At 39.2% G+C, this 16,449-nt stretch overlaps 1 protein-coding gene across 1 annotated transcript in view; it reads right to left on the reverse strand.

The window, feature by feature from the left end:
- The window catches only part of C10H1orf112 (chromosome 10 C1orf112 homolog), a 50,088-nt gene that overhangs the window by 17,816 nt on the left and 15,823 nt on the right, over positions 1–16,449 (reverse strand). The window contains exons 9-15 of the mRNA XM_032914696.1: positions 15,705–15,785; positions 8,327–8,391; positions 4,790–4,938; positions 4,430–4,544; positions 2,156–2,342; positions 1,029–1,111; positions 396–447 (exon numbers count right to left, since the gene is read on the reverse strand). Coding sequence (XP_032770587.1) covers positions 396–447; positions 1,029–1,111; positions 2,156–2,342; positions 4,430–4,544; positions 4,790–4,938; positions 8,327–8,391; positions 15,705–15,785 — 732 coding nt within the window. The remainder of the gene's footprint in view (positions 1–395; positions 448–1,028; positions 1,112–2,155; positions 2,343–4,429; positions 4,545–4,789; positions 4,939–8,326; positions 8,392–15,704; positions 15,786–16,449) is intronic.

The raw sequence follows: 16,449 nt of genomic DNA on the forward strand, positions 1-16,449 counted from the left end.
ACTGATCATAATCACTGAATCCCTTTCACACCATCCTGACTAAAATATAACGAATATATAGGAGACCTCAAGTTATATTAGAAAGAAAGATGAGCACTTAGCCAGCAACACAACATTTTCACTTTCACCGTATATTTTAAACACATTTTCAGTTGAACTAGTCTTTTTTTCACCACAACAAAGAACAGAACTCTAAAAGTCTGAAAATGAGAAAATTTCTACACCACACACTGGGATTTTTTACATTTTTATACTAGCATTTGCATTAAATTAGCTGTTAATAATAATTAGCTTTTAATTTAGCTATTATTTCTACCATTTTTACTAACATCCAAAAATATATCTCCAAAGAAAACATACAAACTTAGTGTTTTAGGCCATTTAACTCTACTTACCAGATGAGCCACTAATGTAACATGGTGTGCTCCAAGCTCAGCAGTCCCGTATCTGTGACATTAAAAAATGCACTGAGTTTTCAGTTAGGCAGAAGTGCAAGGAGACAGAAACACCCTGGTGAGGACATGTGAACTATTACATGTTCAGATAAAGGATCTGAAATGTCTTTTCTGAAATGCCTTATACCGGAAGTGTTTCAGATTTTAGATTTTTCCATATTTTAGAATATTTAAACTTATTTATCTTTTATAATTGACTATATACATAACTTGAAGGCAATATTTACTTAATATTACTAGTAGTCTTAGAAGCTAAATAGTTTCAAGGAATATAACTTTTCACTGTTATAACCATTTGTGCTCAAAGTTTTGGTTTTTAGACATATTGGACTTCAAATTAGGCATGTTCAAATTGGATACACCCATCACCAAAGAACATCATAATATAGAGAACTGTCCCAACACTTACTTTGTACATAAAAAAATAAATAAATAAAAAAACCTGTTTCCAAACTTAGTGACATGAAATCTAATCATTTAAAAAAAAAAAAACAGCTTTTGTATGAACTTAAAATTATTTACTGTTGGTCACTACTACAACCCAATCCAATTCTGATAGAAGATTATTTTTACCGAGCAAGGAAGCACCACACATCCATCGCTAACAAAGAGGTACTCATATTAGTACTAAGCACAGCATTCAATAGAGCAGCATCCTAATGAAAAAAACATAAATTTCAATTTATTACTAGGTAGATGCTTATGAAACATAAATACCGTATTTCTCCCACTAACTCAGAAAGCAGTATCATATTTACTAAGATCCTCAGTGGGAAACCTACACGCTGTATATGCAACTCTAGAAGAACTATGGGACCATTTTTTTATCTACTGAGCACCTAATATATGGTACTCATTGTGTTGAGCTGAGGGGAATAGAGGCTAGTCTTCAGTGTGCTAACGAAATCCCTGTAATACACAAAGACCATAGCTAAAAGCTTTCAAGCAGCATGGCAGTTTTTCCTAAAATATTTTCAATCTTTTTACCAATCTAATTCCATTAGAAATAAAACCATCGTTAACAGACCCAGCATTACATATTACTACTTACTTTTTATGAAAAGGAAACCATTATAAGTGGATTGAATGAACGATGTCCCTCATAGGTTTATACACTTTTATTTATACACTTGGTCTGCAGTTAGTGACACAGTCAAGAGAGGTTATGGCACTTTTAGGACAGGAAGCCTTGCTGGAGAAAGGACGTTACTGGAGGGAGACACTGAGAGTTTACAGTTTTGCTCCTCTTTCAAAGAGCTTTGTTTCCTGTGTGTAGTTGAGATGCAATCTCTCAGCTTCCTGCTCTGGCCACCTAATGTCATAACTCCCACCACTATATGGACTGTCTGTATTAAGAGTACTTTAAACTTTTTTAAGTTTCCTTTTATTATAACAACAGAAACATAACTAGCACAACTAGCTCTTTTCAGATCTCAGAGGATTTTCTTATACCTCCCTGTGTAAAATGCAAAATGTTTTATTAAGTATTTAGGGTAAATAGTAGACCTAGTATTATATGAATCAAGAATAACTATCTCTTAATGCACAGATGGACAAAAGAACAAAATGTACAAGTTGAGGTAAATGAGGTTTACAATAGTCATTAATTCTCATACGTTCTCCTACATATCAAATATAATTTTGATAAAAAAAAAGACGAAAGTGTAAACTGCACTTTATCAAGTTTGTAGCACACTTACCAGCTCAGGAAACAATGTGGGATGAAGAGAAGCCACAAATGCACACAAATGCACACAAACGCGCTGATACAGAGTGACAGGCACCTCGGCTTGTCCTTTACCCTTCACTCCTTGTAAATGAGCAGGCAGAGAGAGTTCACCAGAAAACTGCCCAAAATTATAGAAAATGGCTTTGAGTATGGACATCCTGCAGGAAAATTAAGAACATGGATCCCAGCATTAACAGAAGTCAAGGAATAGTAGGTAAAATAATGTCATACACAGGGCTACTTTAGAGAATCAAAATGTCTAAAGATAAAAATCAGTAATAATTTGCATTAAAATGTTGAAAATAAAATATATTTACTGCCATAAAATCTTTCAAAAATTTTCTTGAAAAACTTTTCCAAAATGGGCATGTCATCACCTTGGAAGATAACTGAAGACACTGAAGTAAATCCACACACACACTTAAGGACACTTGACATTTGACAAAGAAGTCAAGAAGCCAAACTTATACAGTGGAAAAAAGAAAGCATCTTCAACAAATGGCATTGGTCTAAAACTGGATGTCTGCGTAGAGAAGAATGCAAGTAGATCCCTATTTATCACTCTCCACAAAACTCAAGTCCAAGTAAACCAAAGACCTCAACACAAATCCATAAACCTGATAGGAGAGAGAGTGGGAGATAGCCTTGAATACACTGGCATAAGGGTCAATACACAAACACCAACAGCTTAAACACTAAAATCAACAATTAATAAATAGGACTGCATGAAACTGAAAAGCTTCCATTAAAAAAAAAAAAAGGAAAAATCATCAAAGGTCAAAACAGCAGCCTACAGATTGGGAGATCTTCACCAACCTTATATCCGATATAGGGCTGATATGCAAATATTTAAAGAATTCAAGAAACTAAACTTCAACTAACCAAATAACACAATTTTAAAAATGGGGTACAAATCTAAACAGAGAATTCTCAACAGTGGAGTCTCGAATGGCTGATAAGTACTTAAAGAAATGTTCAATGTCCTTAGCCATCACAGAAATGTAAATCAAAACAACTCTGACATTCTATCTTAGGCTAAGATCAAATATTCAAGTGACAGATCATGCTGGTGAGGATGTGGAGGAAGGGAAACACTCCTCCATTGCTGGTGGGAATGCAAGCTTTTACAGTCACTTTAGAAATCAATTTAGTGTCTTCTCAGAAAATTGGAAATATATCTACCTCAAGACCCAGCTATACCACTCCTGGACATACCCAAAGAATGCTCCCTGTACCACAAGGACACCTGCACAACTATGTTCATAGCAGCTTTATTCATAATAACTAGAAACTGAAAACAATGTAGATGTCCATCAACCAAAAAACGGAAAAAGGAAATGTGGCACAACTAGACAATGGAGTATTACTGAGCTATTAAAAACAATCACATCATGAAATTGTAGGCAAGTGGATACAACTTGATATGGCAAGGCTGGTGGATAAAGTGAAGTGAAAAGGAGTAGTAGATGGGAAGGGGGAAGGAGGACTGGGAGGAGAGAGGTGAAACCAGTCAGGCCAATTAATTAAAAGATCAATTTAGTCCCTTGCACGGGAGGGGTGGGTGAGTGCACAGTGTATCCTGTTAGTCCCTACTCCTGAGGAGCTATTGTCAAGTAGATGCCTTCTGACAGAGAGAGTCAGTATCCTTTAAAAGTGTGGCTCCTGGTTAGTCAATCATATTCCACTTGATGGCCACACACACAAGAGAATATGGATAGCATAAACTGGATTTAGTGGGTTATAAAAACACATGAGGACACAAAGTTGAGAATGAGTAGGAAAGTAGGGAAATTTATGGGTGATATGTGTAGGTAAACATGATCAAAATAAATTGTATGCATGTATGAAATTCTCAAGTAACAAAAATACTGTATTAAATTTTTATTTTTATTAAATAAAAGAATAGGGTATCGAGTTGATCAAACAGGTTGCAAAACTTACAAGTCTGAGCATTACTTCACTTTTTGGTCATCCCAGTTTGCATAGACCACCCAAGGGGAAGGATAAAGAATTGGGAGCACGGCAATAATCCGGGAAGTAACAACTTAGGAAGGGTGAAGACAAGGGGTGTTTCCAGGAGACACTCACTGTCTAGTATCTATCACAGCTCTTTCGATGCCTCTTCCTGCACAGGAGGAATTAAAGGCGCATACCACAACTGGCTAAAACTTAAATTCAAGGCCATTTCAAATGTTAAAGACCCCTAAGCCACTGGTATTATGATTAGATATAAACAAAATGTTACCTAGTCATATCTTCTGTGCACCACAGGGTCTGTACATCCTCAGGCTGAGAGGGCAGCTTATCCACGACAACAACCAGGAGGAGGACTTGTGGGAGCTGCAGTTCATGGGGCAGATCTTTCCGGTAATGAAGTCATACATTAAGTTAAAACAAACGGGTAAACAACATATCCAAAATATTTTCAGCAGAAATTTGATAGTTTTATATACATAAAGTAGAGGTATGACTTAATGATGTTTCAATAAAAGTACAATAAATTTTAAATAAAATTTGTAACCCAAACTAGTGACTGCTTAAAGAGAACTAACATTATCTGACAAGCCATATTAGAGGAGATGATTTAGATCTGTTTGAAGCTTACCGAGTTTACTAGCCAGAACTGTCTGCACAAAAGACTGGGATTTGAGCAGCTGACTGAGGAGAGGGTCCAGTACCACAAGGAAAGTGCCTGCTATTTCCTCCTGCTGTCCTTTGGAAATCTTGGCAGTATACAGACATGGAGGAAACTTGCTGGAAAGATGAAAAAGCTTATGCATTTAATAGCCATCTTCTAATTTACATATGTGTATTACAAGCTCACGTCACAGTAGAAAACCCTAAGAAAGTGAAGTACATATTTTACAGGAAAAATTTCAAAATACTGAATTGATAACAGAAAGATAGCAAGATCTAGAAACTAAGTAACAGCTATAATTCTACAGAGAATTATACTATTACTTAGTACTATTTTGAAGTATTTTAATACCATTTGGTGGTGGTGTCCTAGAAAACCACGTAAACATAAACAAACCAACTAGTAAAATCTATGTAAAAAGATAGGACTGATAAATTCTGGTTTAGTTACTTCTATGCAAAGTTGTCTTTAATAGCTCACACTCATAATCTCAACATTCAGGAGGTCAAAGCAGGAAGACTCTAAGGCCAGAGTACAGACTCTATATCAAACAAACCAAAGTAAATAAATTAATTAAATTAAAATAAGGTAAAATAGTTGTTTTAAAATAAGTAAATGCTGAATTTACTATAAAATCAATTCTTTTTCCTAGAAGCCTACGCTTTTTTTAAGAAAAAATAATATACAACTAAAGGGTTTAACAAGGTTTTCACAGAAATATCTCAGTAACAGAGTTTAAATTAAACTTCAACCAAAATCTATGTGAAATGAAATGTGTACTCAACATTTTTGTAATTACTTCATACTAATTATGGTAAAAATGTGGCAATTATAAGCAAACTGTCTAACACATAACATTATTTAAAAGAATGAACCCAACAAATATCTGAATTCTTTCTAGTGTGACAAAGAGAAGCACTTCTCACTGATAGTCAATTATCTGTGTCACTCTGTTCATCTGACCTCCTTAATCCTATATTCCTTCCTCTGTGATATGTAATTGGTTAACAAAATGTTTGATTGTCAAGATGAATGAATGAGTAAAGTAAAAAAGTAAACTTGTGCAGCAGTCTCCCCATATATATAATTTTAGTTTCCTGAAGTCAACTGTCTAAAAAAACACTAAGTGAAAAGAAAAAACAAACAAACAAACAAAAACCAAACAAACAAACAAAAAAACCCAACAACACAGGGAGAAAACCCAAAAACAATTCTTGAGTTGTGTGCTGTTCTTAGTGACATGATGAAGTTTCACACTGTCCTGCTCCACCCCAACTGTGATGAGACATCCCCTTGTCCAGTATAGCTCTGCTGTGTATATTAGCTAGACTTCACTAGGCTTCTCAGTTATCAGCTCACTGCTGATGTATGTGAGTACAAGTTTTCAAGGAACTTTTATATAGTAGCCTAAAACCACGTCACCATGATTTGTCAGTCACCTCACTTCACTATCTCACATCGAAAGGGTAACTACAGTAACGTAAAATATTTATGGACAGACAGACCAACTCATATAATTCTTACAATATACTATAGTGGTTCTCTTTTATTACATGCAAACCCTAGTGAAAGTATGTATGTATGTATGTATGTATGTATGTATGTATGTATATATGTATGTATGAATGAGAAAACACAGTAGAGAAACCAGTACCACTTATCTTTCTGGTAACGACTGTAGGTATTTTAATCCTCATGAATTGTGGGGTCTACTATAACATACCAAATGTTAACTAAATGTTATAAAGAAAAAATTAATCAAGGAAAATTGTAAACCTTTATTCACTTGAATTCTTTCGAAGGCTTAGTGTTGAATAAGCTTAGCCCTTCTATCTTTTTCTGAACTCTGGCTCAAGCTCTTCTCCAAGCTGACTGATTCGATGTCTTCTCTCAGCTTCTGAATGAATTGCTCTACTTGGCCTCAAACTAACTCTAGCAATTTGTTCTAATCTTCTGGCTCCTTCTTATTCTCTGGCTTCAATTACCTCTGCTGACTGCACTGAACTGCATGAACTCATGAACAAACTCCACTGCACTGACTCCCCAATAACTGAAAAGACTGACTCTCTTTTCTTGCATGCTCTTAAATAGCTTTCTCCTCAAGTTGGGAATGGAGAGTTGGGTGTATTCTATCTCTGATTCTTTTGTCAAATCTTTCTCTGATCCTTCACTTTGACCCTCAATTACATGTCATTGGAATTAATGGTGTGTATGTAAAGAATTGCAGCCAGAGGGATTAAAAATGTATACTAAGGGCATGTTACATTTCAGTCACACAGACTTAGATCAGAACAACCATATTGTTGGACTAAAATTCCTCTACAGAAAATGAACAGGAAGTTCTCTGAAGAAGTTATTTGAAGATTGGAATGTAGTGAGAAATGAGAGCATATCTGGAAAAAGATGTAGAACTGAGAACTATGCTTTGTTTTATACTGAAGCTATGATAAAACTTTATGGCCACCAAGATGGCTACGTGGATAAAGGTACCTGTATCTGGATCCAAGGACCTGAATTTGATCCCCAAGACCATATGGTGAAAAAAAGAGAGAACTACACTTCGAATTGCCCTCTGAACTCTATACATGCACACACACAACCCACATCACGGCATGTGCATACCCCGCAAGCAGCTCATAAAACTACCTTAAATATCATGAGGAAAGGCTCTTCTACTATCCCGTGCCCTTCTATTAACTCTTCCTGAGTCTCGGCAATGTCTTTTCATCTACCATGGTCTATCTGATTCTGCATTTCTTCCTCAGAGATAGATGTTCCTAGTAAAAACTTAAGAGGATAATGTTTAAAATACTATATCTAAAACATGAGTTTTTCTCATTAGTAAGATAAACTCCACAAATAAAAGAGTATCACCTCACAGCATTAACCTATACAAAGCTAAAAACAAGACAAACCCTTAAAGTTATGGAAACATTTAGGCATGTCAGTTTTTAAAGACTCCATTCTCTTATGAATCTCCACTAATATGTGTGTCAGATTATTTTATATTATCCTACATGCCCTTCATAATCTGTTCAGTCTTTGTAACTCTGCTGACTTGATTTTAATTTGCTATTTGTCCTGTCTATTGTGTTCTATCTGCTGCTAAAACTTCTCCAAATTAACTTTATAATTTCAAGTTAATTCTAGGCCTATCAAAATAGAATTATGCTGACACAAAATGTAGAAATACAATATACATATAATTGTGTGTGTGTGTGTGTGTGTGTGTGTGTGCGCGCGCACGCGTGCACTCATACAGAAATGCTTTGATAGTTATCACCATACCAATTATTAGTCACTTTAAGGAACTAGTTAAAAATAAGCAAAGGTTACATGGACTGTATCCTTCAAAAGTGTCCATCTCCCAGTATTTTAAACAAGCAGGTAAAACCTTACTGAAGCATTTAAATTCATTCAAATATTTTAGCTAAGATAAGCATTTATGTTTACATGAGTGGGTCACACTGTCCCACTTTAGGAACCATAAAGTCCCCTTTTTACCTGTATATCTGAAGATAAAGCTGGTGCAAAGTACGGCAAGAATCAGGCAGGAAAGGAAGAAATTCCTGAAATAAAGAAATTTTACTTACTCTGCTGTCACATGACTTAATTCATAACCCCCATAGATAAGATACAGAATAAAAACTTGGACATGCCACATTCAAATATAAAAAAGAGGCTTACATGAGACAGAGCATGAGGCTACACATCCAGACATGACTGTTAGAGCCACTGTCAATTAACAGCTATCACTTACTGAGGCCTGTCTCTGTCTCTTCTGTCTAGTTTTGACATTGCTTGGGGAGAAGGTTGTATTTGATTTTTGTTTTTGTTTTGTTTTGTTTTGTTTTTTTAAAGAGAGAAAGATCATAAAGTTGGGTGGCCAGGGATGTAGCAGGATATCTAGAAGGAGGGGGATGTTGGAGGAGAAAAAAGATTTTTTTCAAAACTTTAGAAAAAAAAGACAAAAAAACCCCCCAAAAAAAACAAAAAGAGGCGCAAGTCCTCCGAAGAGACTGTGTGCCCGCAGGTACCTGTGTTTTCCAATAAACCCTCTTGCTGATTGCATCCGAGTGGACTCGGTTTGGTCATTGGGCGCTTGGGGGTCTCCTCCTGAGGGAAAGGTCCTCTCCAGGGGTCTTTTCATTATGGGGGCTCGTCCGGGATTTGGAGACCCTCCACCCAGAGATCACCGACCACCCACCGGGAGGTAAGCCGGCCGGCATCTGTCGTGTCTTGCCCTGTCTTGTCTTGTCTTGTCCTGTGTGCGTGTTCAGTTCCTCTCAGTTTTGGACTCAGATCTGGGTTTTGGTCGGAGGAGAAGGCCCAGGGCCTTGGTGTCTCAGGGTTCAGGATCCCCCTCAGCGCCTCCGTTGGGCGGTCAGAGAAGGAGCTGACGAGCTCAGACTTCTCCCCCGCAGCCCCTGGAAGACGCTCCAAGGGTGTCTGGAGCCCGTTCTTTGGGCTCAGCCCATCGGAGGGATACGTGGTTTTGGTTGGAGGAGAGGGTCCAGGACCCTCGGCACCTCCATCTGACTCTTTGTTTTGGGTTTTACGTCGAAGCCGCGCGGCGCGTCTGTCTGTTATTTGTCTGATCGTTGGATTTGTCTGTCTAATTTGTGCCCTAATTTTCTTTGAAGCTACCATGGGACAATCGCTCTGCAGTTTGGTACCGAAGCCGCGCAGCGCGTCTGTTTGTTACTTGTTTGACTGTTGGAATTGTTTGTCTTCTTTGTGACCTGACTGTGGTTTTCTGGACGTGTTGGTGTCTGTTAGTGTCTTTTTGACTTTTGTTTAGTGTTTGAATTTGACTGACGACTGTGTTTAAAAAATCTTGGACCGACGACTGTGTTTGAAATCATGAAACTGTTTGCTTTGTTCGTCAAGAGTTGTACTTGGTCTCCTTAATGCTTAGTGAGTAAGAAACTTAATCTTGTGGACCCCGCTCTAGTGGCGGTGTGTTGGTTGATAGCCAAAGTTAATTTTTAATACCAGCACCTGTGGGGGTTGGGGATTTAGCTCAGTGGTAGAGCTCTTGCCTAGCAAGCGCAAAGCCCTGGGTTCGGTCCCCAGCTCTGAAAAAAAGGAAAGAAACAAAACAAAAACATAGTGTTTTATCTGTGCTTGTGCTCGCAGCCAGCTGAGATTTAAAGTTTGCTTGGGAGCAAGGAATCTTAAAGGCGGAGTTTCAGCCGGTGGGCACTTAGTGCTTAGCTGCCTAAAAGATCAGAAATGCTGTCAACAGGCTATAAAAAAAGGGACAAGCGGTGTTAGAAATGCTACGGAAGAACTATCTAAAAAGGCTGAGAGCGAGGTGGGAGAGGACTATAAGGAAAACAAGAAAGGAATTTCTGACATTTGCTCACAGAAGGAGAGCGCTCATTAAGAGAAGTTCTTTAAGAAGCCTGCCTTTATCTGCTATCCTTATTCCAAGGGAGGAGTCAGTCTCCAACATTAAATTACTTCATCATTAACATGGAGAGTCCTTTGGTCCTATCCCCACAGCAGCCAGTTCCTGCCCCTATGGTTAAAATGTTCCCAGGTTGGGGGGACAAAAAGAGCCCCTAAAATAGTTTCAAAGAATCTACAACAAGCTGTAAAGAACTTTGTTTTGTTTTGCCAGTCAAAATTTAGGAATTCGGCTTTGGCCCGTGGCCAAGGTCAGAATTAATGTTCTTTTCCATGGGCCTTTAAACCCAGTGAGACAGTTTGGTAAAGGGCTGCTACTGAGGTCCTGATAGCCCCAGGTGAACTGGTTACAATTCTTTTGTCAGCTGCTTAGTATTCAGCACGCAGGTTCTAAATCCATCTCTCCATCCTTTTGTTATTAGTTGTTACTAGAAGCCTAGTGTCATTTGAGGCTGGTTCTCTGAGAGGCAAAGCCACCAAGCTGACACTGAAGAGAGGTACTCATTAAGGGAAAATCTAAGTCCAGAGAGACAGCCGGTAACAGATAGGCTGCCCTCTGCTCGCCTTTCTGTTTCATAGACAAAGTTGTGCTTATATTTACAATGGCCTTTTTGTCCCAAGAGAGCCTCCTGGTTTAGCTGTGTGACTAAATGCTGTTTGCCCTCTTCAGAGACCTCTATTCTCAAGATTCTCTTTGTTTTCTCACCATCCCATTTGAGATGCTTGTTAAGTAGCTGTTACAGGTCTTCTTTACCACTGAGGAAAGACAGAATCCTACTAGAGGCCAGAAAGAATGTTCCAGACATAGATGGAAGGCTCCTGACTGTTGACTTCAATACCCCTGAAGGTAGGGAGTGCTCCAGGTCTGCCCCCAGGCTCCAAGGGTGGTCTCCTAGGGGCTGGAAAATGCCCCACCAATCTGGCTAAGATAAGAAAGGGGTATGAAGAGAAAGTTACAGAAATTTGAAGGGTTAAGCTAAGTTGCTGAGAGTTAGTATAAGTTACAGAGAAAGCAAGGTTAAACAAAGAGAAAGAGAAAAGAAGGTAAAAAGAACAGAAAGCTGGGGAAGAAAAGAGACAAAAAGAAGAGGAAGTTAGAGTCAAAAGAGAGATAAAAAGAAGAAAGGAACATATACTGGCCACAGTAGTTAGGGAACCTAGGAAGATAGTACCTGGCAACAGAAGAGAATTCCTGGCTAAAGATCAGTGTGCCTAATGCAAAGAAAAGGACACTGGGTCAAGGACTGTCCAAGAAAGAACAAGAGGGCCACTGGAGAGCTTCTTGGTCCTAGAGTGCTGGCTATGTACAGAGATAGAAGGGAAGGTGATACAGGGACCCAATGCTCTGTGCTCCTATGCTCCCCAGTGGGCCAATATCCAAAGACCTTGAGTGCAAGGGGCTACTGGCAATCTAACAATACTTATGGACTGCCCGAAGAACAGGGACCTTGGCGTGGGCGGGTAACCCACTAGTTCATAGTCATCCCTGACTGCCCCATCCCTTGCTCATGAGAAAAACTGCTCCCCCAAAATGGCTTATGTGGCTGAAATGGCTGGGTGAGGCCATGTGTGTATGCATATCTACAGACTGTGTATGTGAGCTTAAGACCTGTCTCAGTGCACCAGTACCTGATGCTGGGAGATGAATGGCTTAGCGCTGTTCTGCTTGGAACATATCACTCCTGCCAGCCGGGCACTAAACAATTATCCTCCCAATCTAGGACTTAAACTGTGATAGAGTGGCTGATGTTTGCCCTTTGAATAGAGTGTCCCAAAGATGGGACCACTGGTCAGCTGCCATGGACTAGATTCTCCACCGGGTGGGGACAATCTGGTCACCTTGCTGCCCAGTTCGGACCTGGAGCCACCACAGCACGAGTGTCAAGCACTGGCAGAAGCCCATGGGTGGAGGAAAGACCTCTGCGACTGGCTGATTGACCGCTGCTGAAAGCCGAGGACCTTGTCACAGACAGGAACAGTTCTCTTCATGAATGAAGGTCAGAGATAAGTGGGTGCTGCCATGGTGGACAAAAACGATGTCATCTGGGATGGCTGAACTTCTACGCCCCAGCACATCAGCACTGCAGATGCCTTTGCCATCTCTTGGATGCCCTTATGAAGCCAGCAACTGTGGGTATTATTCATTGCCCAAGACATCAGGAGGGAAGAGATTCAGTGACATGGGGCAATAACAAAGCAGATTAAGTGGCTCAAGAAATGGCTATGCAGGAGACTATCCTGGTTGCAGGCCTGGAAGAGACAGTCACTGGGAACTGGGATTGGACTAAGGGATGGCCTCACTTAGAATGTAAAACAAAAGAAAAGGCTCAAATTGCTTAAACGAAAAAAAAAAAAAAGACAATGACACACTTGAGGGGAAAGCTATACTCCCCAGAGAACAAAGAAAAGACTCACTTTGCCAAATACAGAAATGGACTCATTTAGGAGACAAAAAGTTTGTCCAAGTAGTTAAGTGTATGTAATAGACTTTAAGATTTTGGCCAGAGAGGCAGTAGAAAGTATAAGGTATGTCAATAAGTGAATGCTTAGCAAGCAAACAGGGCAAAGAGACCTAGAGAGTTTAGTGAAAAGTCATGAACTTCACTGAGATAAAACCAGAAAAATATAATCACAAGTATCTCCTAGTGCTTGTAGATACTTTTCAGGAATAGATAGAAGCTTTCCTCACCAAGCGAGAAAAAGGCCTCTACAATCATCAAGAAGATACTGGAAGAAATCTTCCCCGATTTGGAATGCCCAAGGTAATCTGGTCAGACAACAGTCCTACTTTCGTTGCCAAGGTAAGCCAGGGTGTGGCCAAGTATTTAGGGTCGATTGGAAATGCATTGTATTTACAGACCTCAAAGTTCAGGACAGGTAGAGTAAATAAATAGAACTCTAAAGAGACCTGACCAAAATTGACCATGGAGACTGCACAGACTGGGTGATACTCCTTCCCTCTTGCTCTCTTCAGAGCAAGAAATACCCCTTCCAGATTCAGCCTTACCCCTTTGAGATCTTAAATGGGGCCTCAGCCCCCCCTGACTGTAATAGATGATGTTACTGAACCAACATGTCATAGTGCCATAGTAATAATGATTTGTGTGCCAGGCTAAAAGACCTACAGGTGATACAGAAAGAATCTGCTCACAGCTGACAGCAGCCTATGCCCCGGAGACCCTGAGTTCCCAGGTCGGGAGACTGCAGCTACACTGAGCCCAGACATTCGAGCCTCACTGGAAAGGACTGGGTACCTGGTGCTGCTGACCACCCTGACAGCTGTCAACTCTCAGCCCTCACCAGCCGTGTACTAGCTGTTGGGGCTGAGAGCTGACCTAGAGGGAAATTCAGTCATGTTTGTCCTGGGTTCTATCAAGATAGGTGTGGATAGGCTTGATTTCCATTACAAATGATGTAACGCTACATGCGTTAGTACTCTAACACTTCTTGGGACTGTGCCTCAGGGATCACAATCTGTATAAGTTTAGAAGTTCTAAAGCTAGTCATGACCTTGGTGTGCAGGTTTAGATAGTGTCCAGATTGGAATCCTGATGCTAACGACTTAGTAAGACACAAAAAGGAGTTGAGAATTACTTAGGGCTAAGGCTATCTAGGTGCTGCAAGGGTAGCACAAGGACATCTGCTGTTGCAATGCAAGGCTTATAGAGAATTCAGAACTGCCATTCAGGAGTAATTAAAGACTCCATGAATAAACTTAGAGAAAGGTTAGACAAAGGGCAGACAGAGAAGATCAGGGATGGTTTGAGAGCTGGTTTAGTAGGATCCCTTGGTTTGCTACCCTGGTGTCCACCTTGATGGGACCCTTAATCATCCTCCTCCTAATCCTCCTCTTTGACCCCTGCATTTCTAAACAGATTGATGCAGTTCCAAAGAACAGACTCTCAGTCATTCAGGCGCTTGTTCTCACCCAAACAATACCAGAGGGTAAGACAACAGGAAGAGATTCCTTAGAATTGATTTGAGTAAAAAGATTCTCTCAAGTCTAAAAGAAAATGGGGAAAATGAAAGACCCACCCATGAGTCTTAACTCAGAGTTGCAACAGGCTTGAATGAGCCCAGGCCGCATGAGATACCTAGGGCGAGTCACCGTTAAAAACTAATAGACCATAAAAGGAAAGGAATACAGAACAGACTAGGAGTGCCGGATCTGGCAGGAAGGGATAAGTCCCTAGCCCCCCCCATTCAGGACGTCCCAGCCAGCACGTACTCTTTTACCATATACAACCTCATTGAATATGATTCAAACCTGCCAATGTTGTAGCAATACCTTATTACCTCATCTTGTGAAATAACCAATCATATGAACATGTCTATATGCCTCGTTTAAATCCACCAATCCCGTAATTATGCATCTGCTTCTATGCGCCCGCTTCTGCTTCCCCAAACCCTATAAAAGCCCCATGCTGGAGCTGCTGGGCGCGCAAGTCCTCCGAAGAGACTGTGTGCCCGCAGGTACCTGTGTTTTCCAATAAACCCTCTTGCTGATTGCAAAAAAAAAACAAAAAAAAACCAAAAAGACAGACACCAATGTGGGAGGGGACTTAAGAAGAAGTTCTGTAGAAAAGGAGTGTGAGGAGGATAAGAAAAATTAATGGAGAGTGAAAATGAGCAGAATGCATTATGCACATGCATGAACCATCAAAGAATAAAATGAAATTAAAAATATTAACTTGGGTAATAGCTTTTTAAAAATCACTAACATCTATCAATAACAAAACTTCTTTCACTATTCGCTAACTTATTTATCCTATTTTCATAACTTCAAATATCATAATTATTCTGATAATATCCAAAGTAAGAGTGAGAGAGTGTGTGAGTGTGTGTGTGTGTGTGTGTGTGTGTGAGAGAGAGAGAGAGAGAGAGAGAGAGAGAGAGAATATGTGTGTGCGTGCTGCACACGTATGTGAAGGCTATAAACATTTAAAGTTGAACCTAACTCAGAAATGTGATAGAAAAATAGTATTTAAATATAAACTTATACTCTTCAAATTGACTTTAGTTTACAGAAATTTTTTAATTTATAGAAATAATTTTCAGAAAATTAAATTAAAATGCCAATGATGACTCCATTCTCTTATGAATACACTTTTGTATAAGTAACACAGAAACATAAATAATATTAAGCCATAAGACCTTCAAAATGAACTTCAAAAATACATTCAAAGGAACTGTAGCTAGCAGTCCTGGCACAGCATACTGTAAGCCCAGCCCTGGGAGACAGAGACCGGCAATTCCAGGAGCTCACTGGCAAGATACCAAAAACGGCAAGCTATAGGTTCAATAAGATCTTGCCTCATAATACAAGGTGGAGAGAAACAGAAAACACACTCCATGTCAACTACTGACCTCTTCCACATGTGCACACACACGGAAGCCCACCCCGCCATACACAAAAGGACAATTTAAAACTTAGTATTTTATATTTATGCATTATAAAAAAGAGCCTTACCTTAGTGTAGTGCAAAAGGGAGTTAGCAAAGAAACGACACAATTTCAGTGTTTTCTGAAATAATCTGTAGTCAGCATTATCCTATTCCAAAAGGAAATAAATATAATGTAAAATCACCTAAACCTGTAAATGAGACGTAGTTTTCTAAAACAACTTAGTAAACAAAGTGATTATAGAATTTTCCATGAAAACATGTTTGTTCTTTGCATTGTTTTGTTCCTACCAGTTAGCAAGAAACATTTTACAGATTAAATTCTGCTTTATTAAAAAGGAACTGTAACTTATAATCTTACTGGTTTGAAAGTGAAATTTAAATAACATATTCTTTGCTATATGGGGATCAAATTAATCAAAAGATGAAGATGACTGATACATAAAAGATTAAAGAAAGATTAAAGAAAAAAAGGCAATGGGGATACAACTCCCAATGAATAACACTGAAAAATTACACCCCAACTATCTACCATATAGAATGAGAAGGACTGAAGGCTACATGACGTGCAAAGCTTAAAAGGCATGCTGGACGGTACTGGTGAGCTAAGGAGGAAAGGGGGGTAAGAAGGACAGTCTTGGAAGCATAAAATAATGCTGTTCATTTATATCAGGAGTTTTACCTGTTAAAATTTTTTGACTAGCAGCTTTGTTTCTAGATCTATATACTATACTATCAAAATACTGCACCAAGTGGGTAATGCAACGTTTTTTAACTTCAGTGAGCCAAGCATCCATCACAGAATGAAAAAAA

The sequence above is a fragment of the Rattus rattus genome, chromosome 10 (genome assembly GCF_011064425.1).
Source record: "Rattus rattus isolate New Zealand chromosome 10, Rrattus_CSIRO_v1, whole genome shotgun sequence".
Classification (NCBI taxonomy): domain Eukaryota; kingdom Metazoa; phylum Chordata; class Mammalia; order Rodentia; family Muridae; genus Rattus; species Rattus rattus.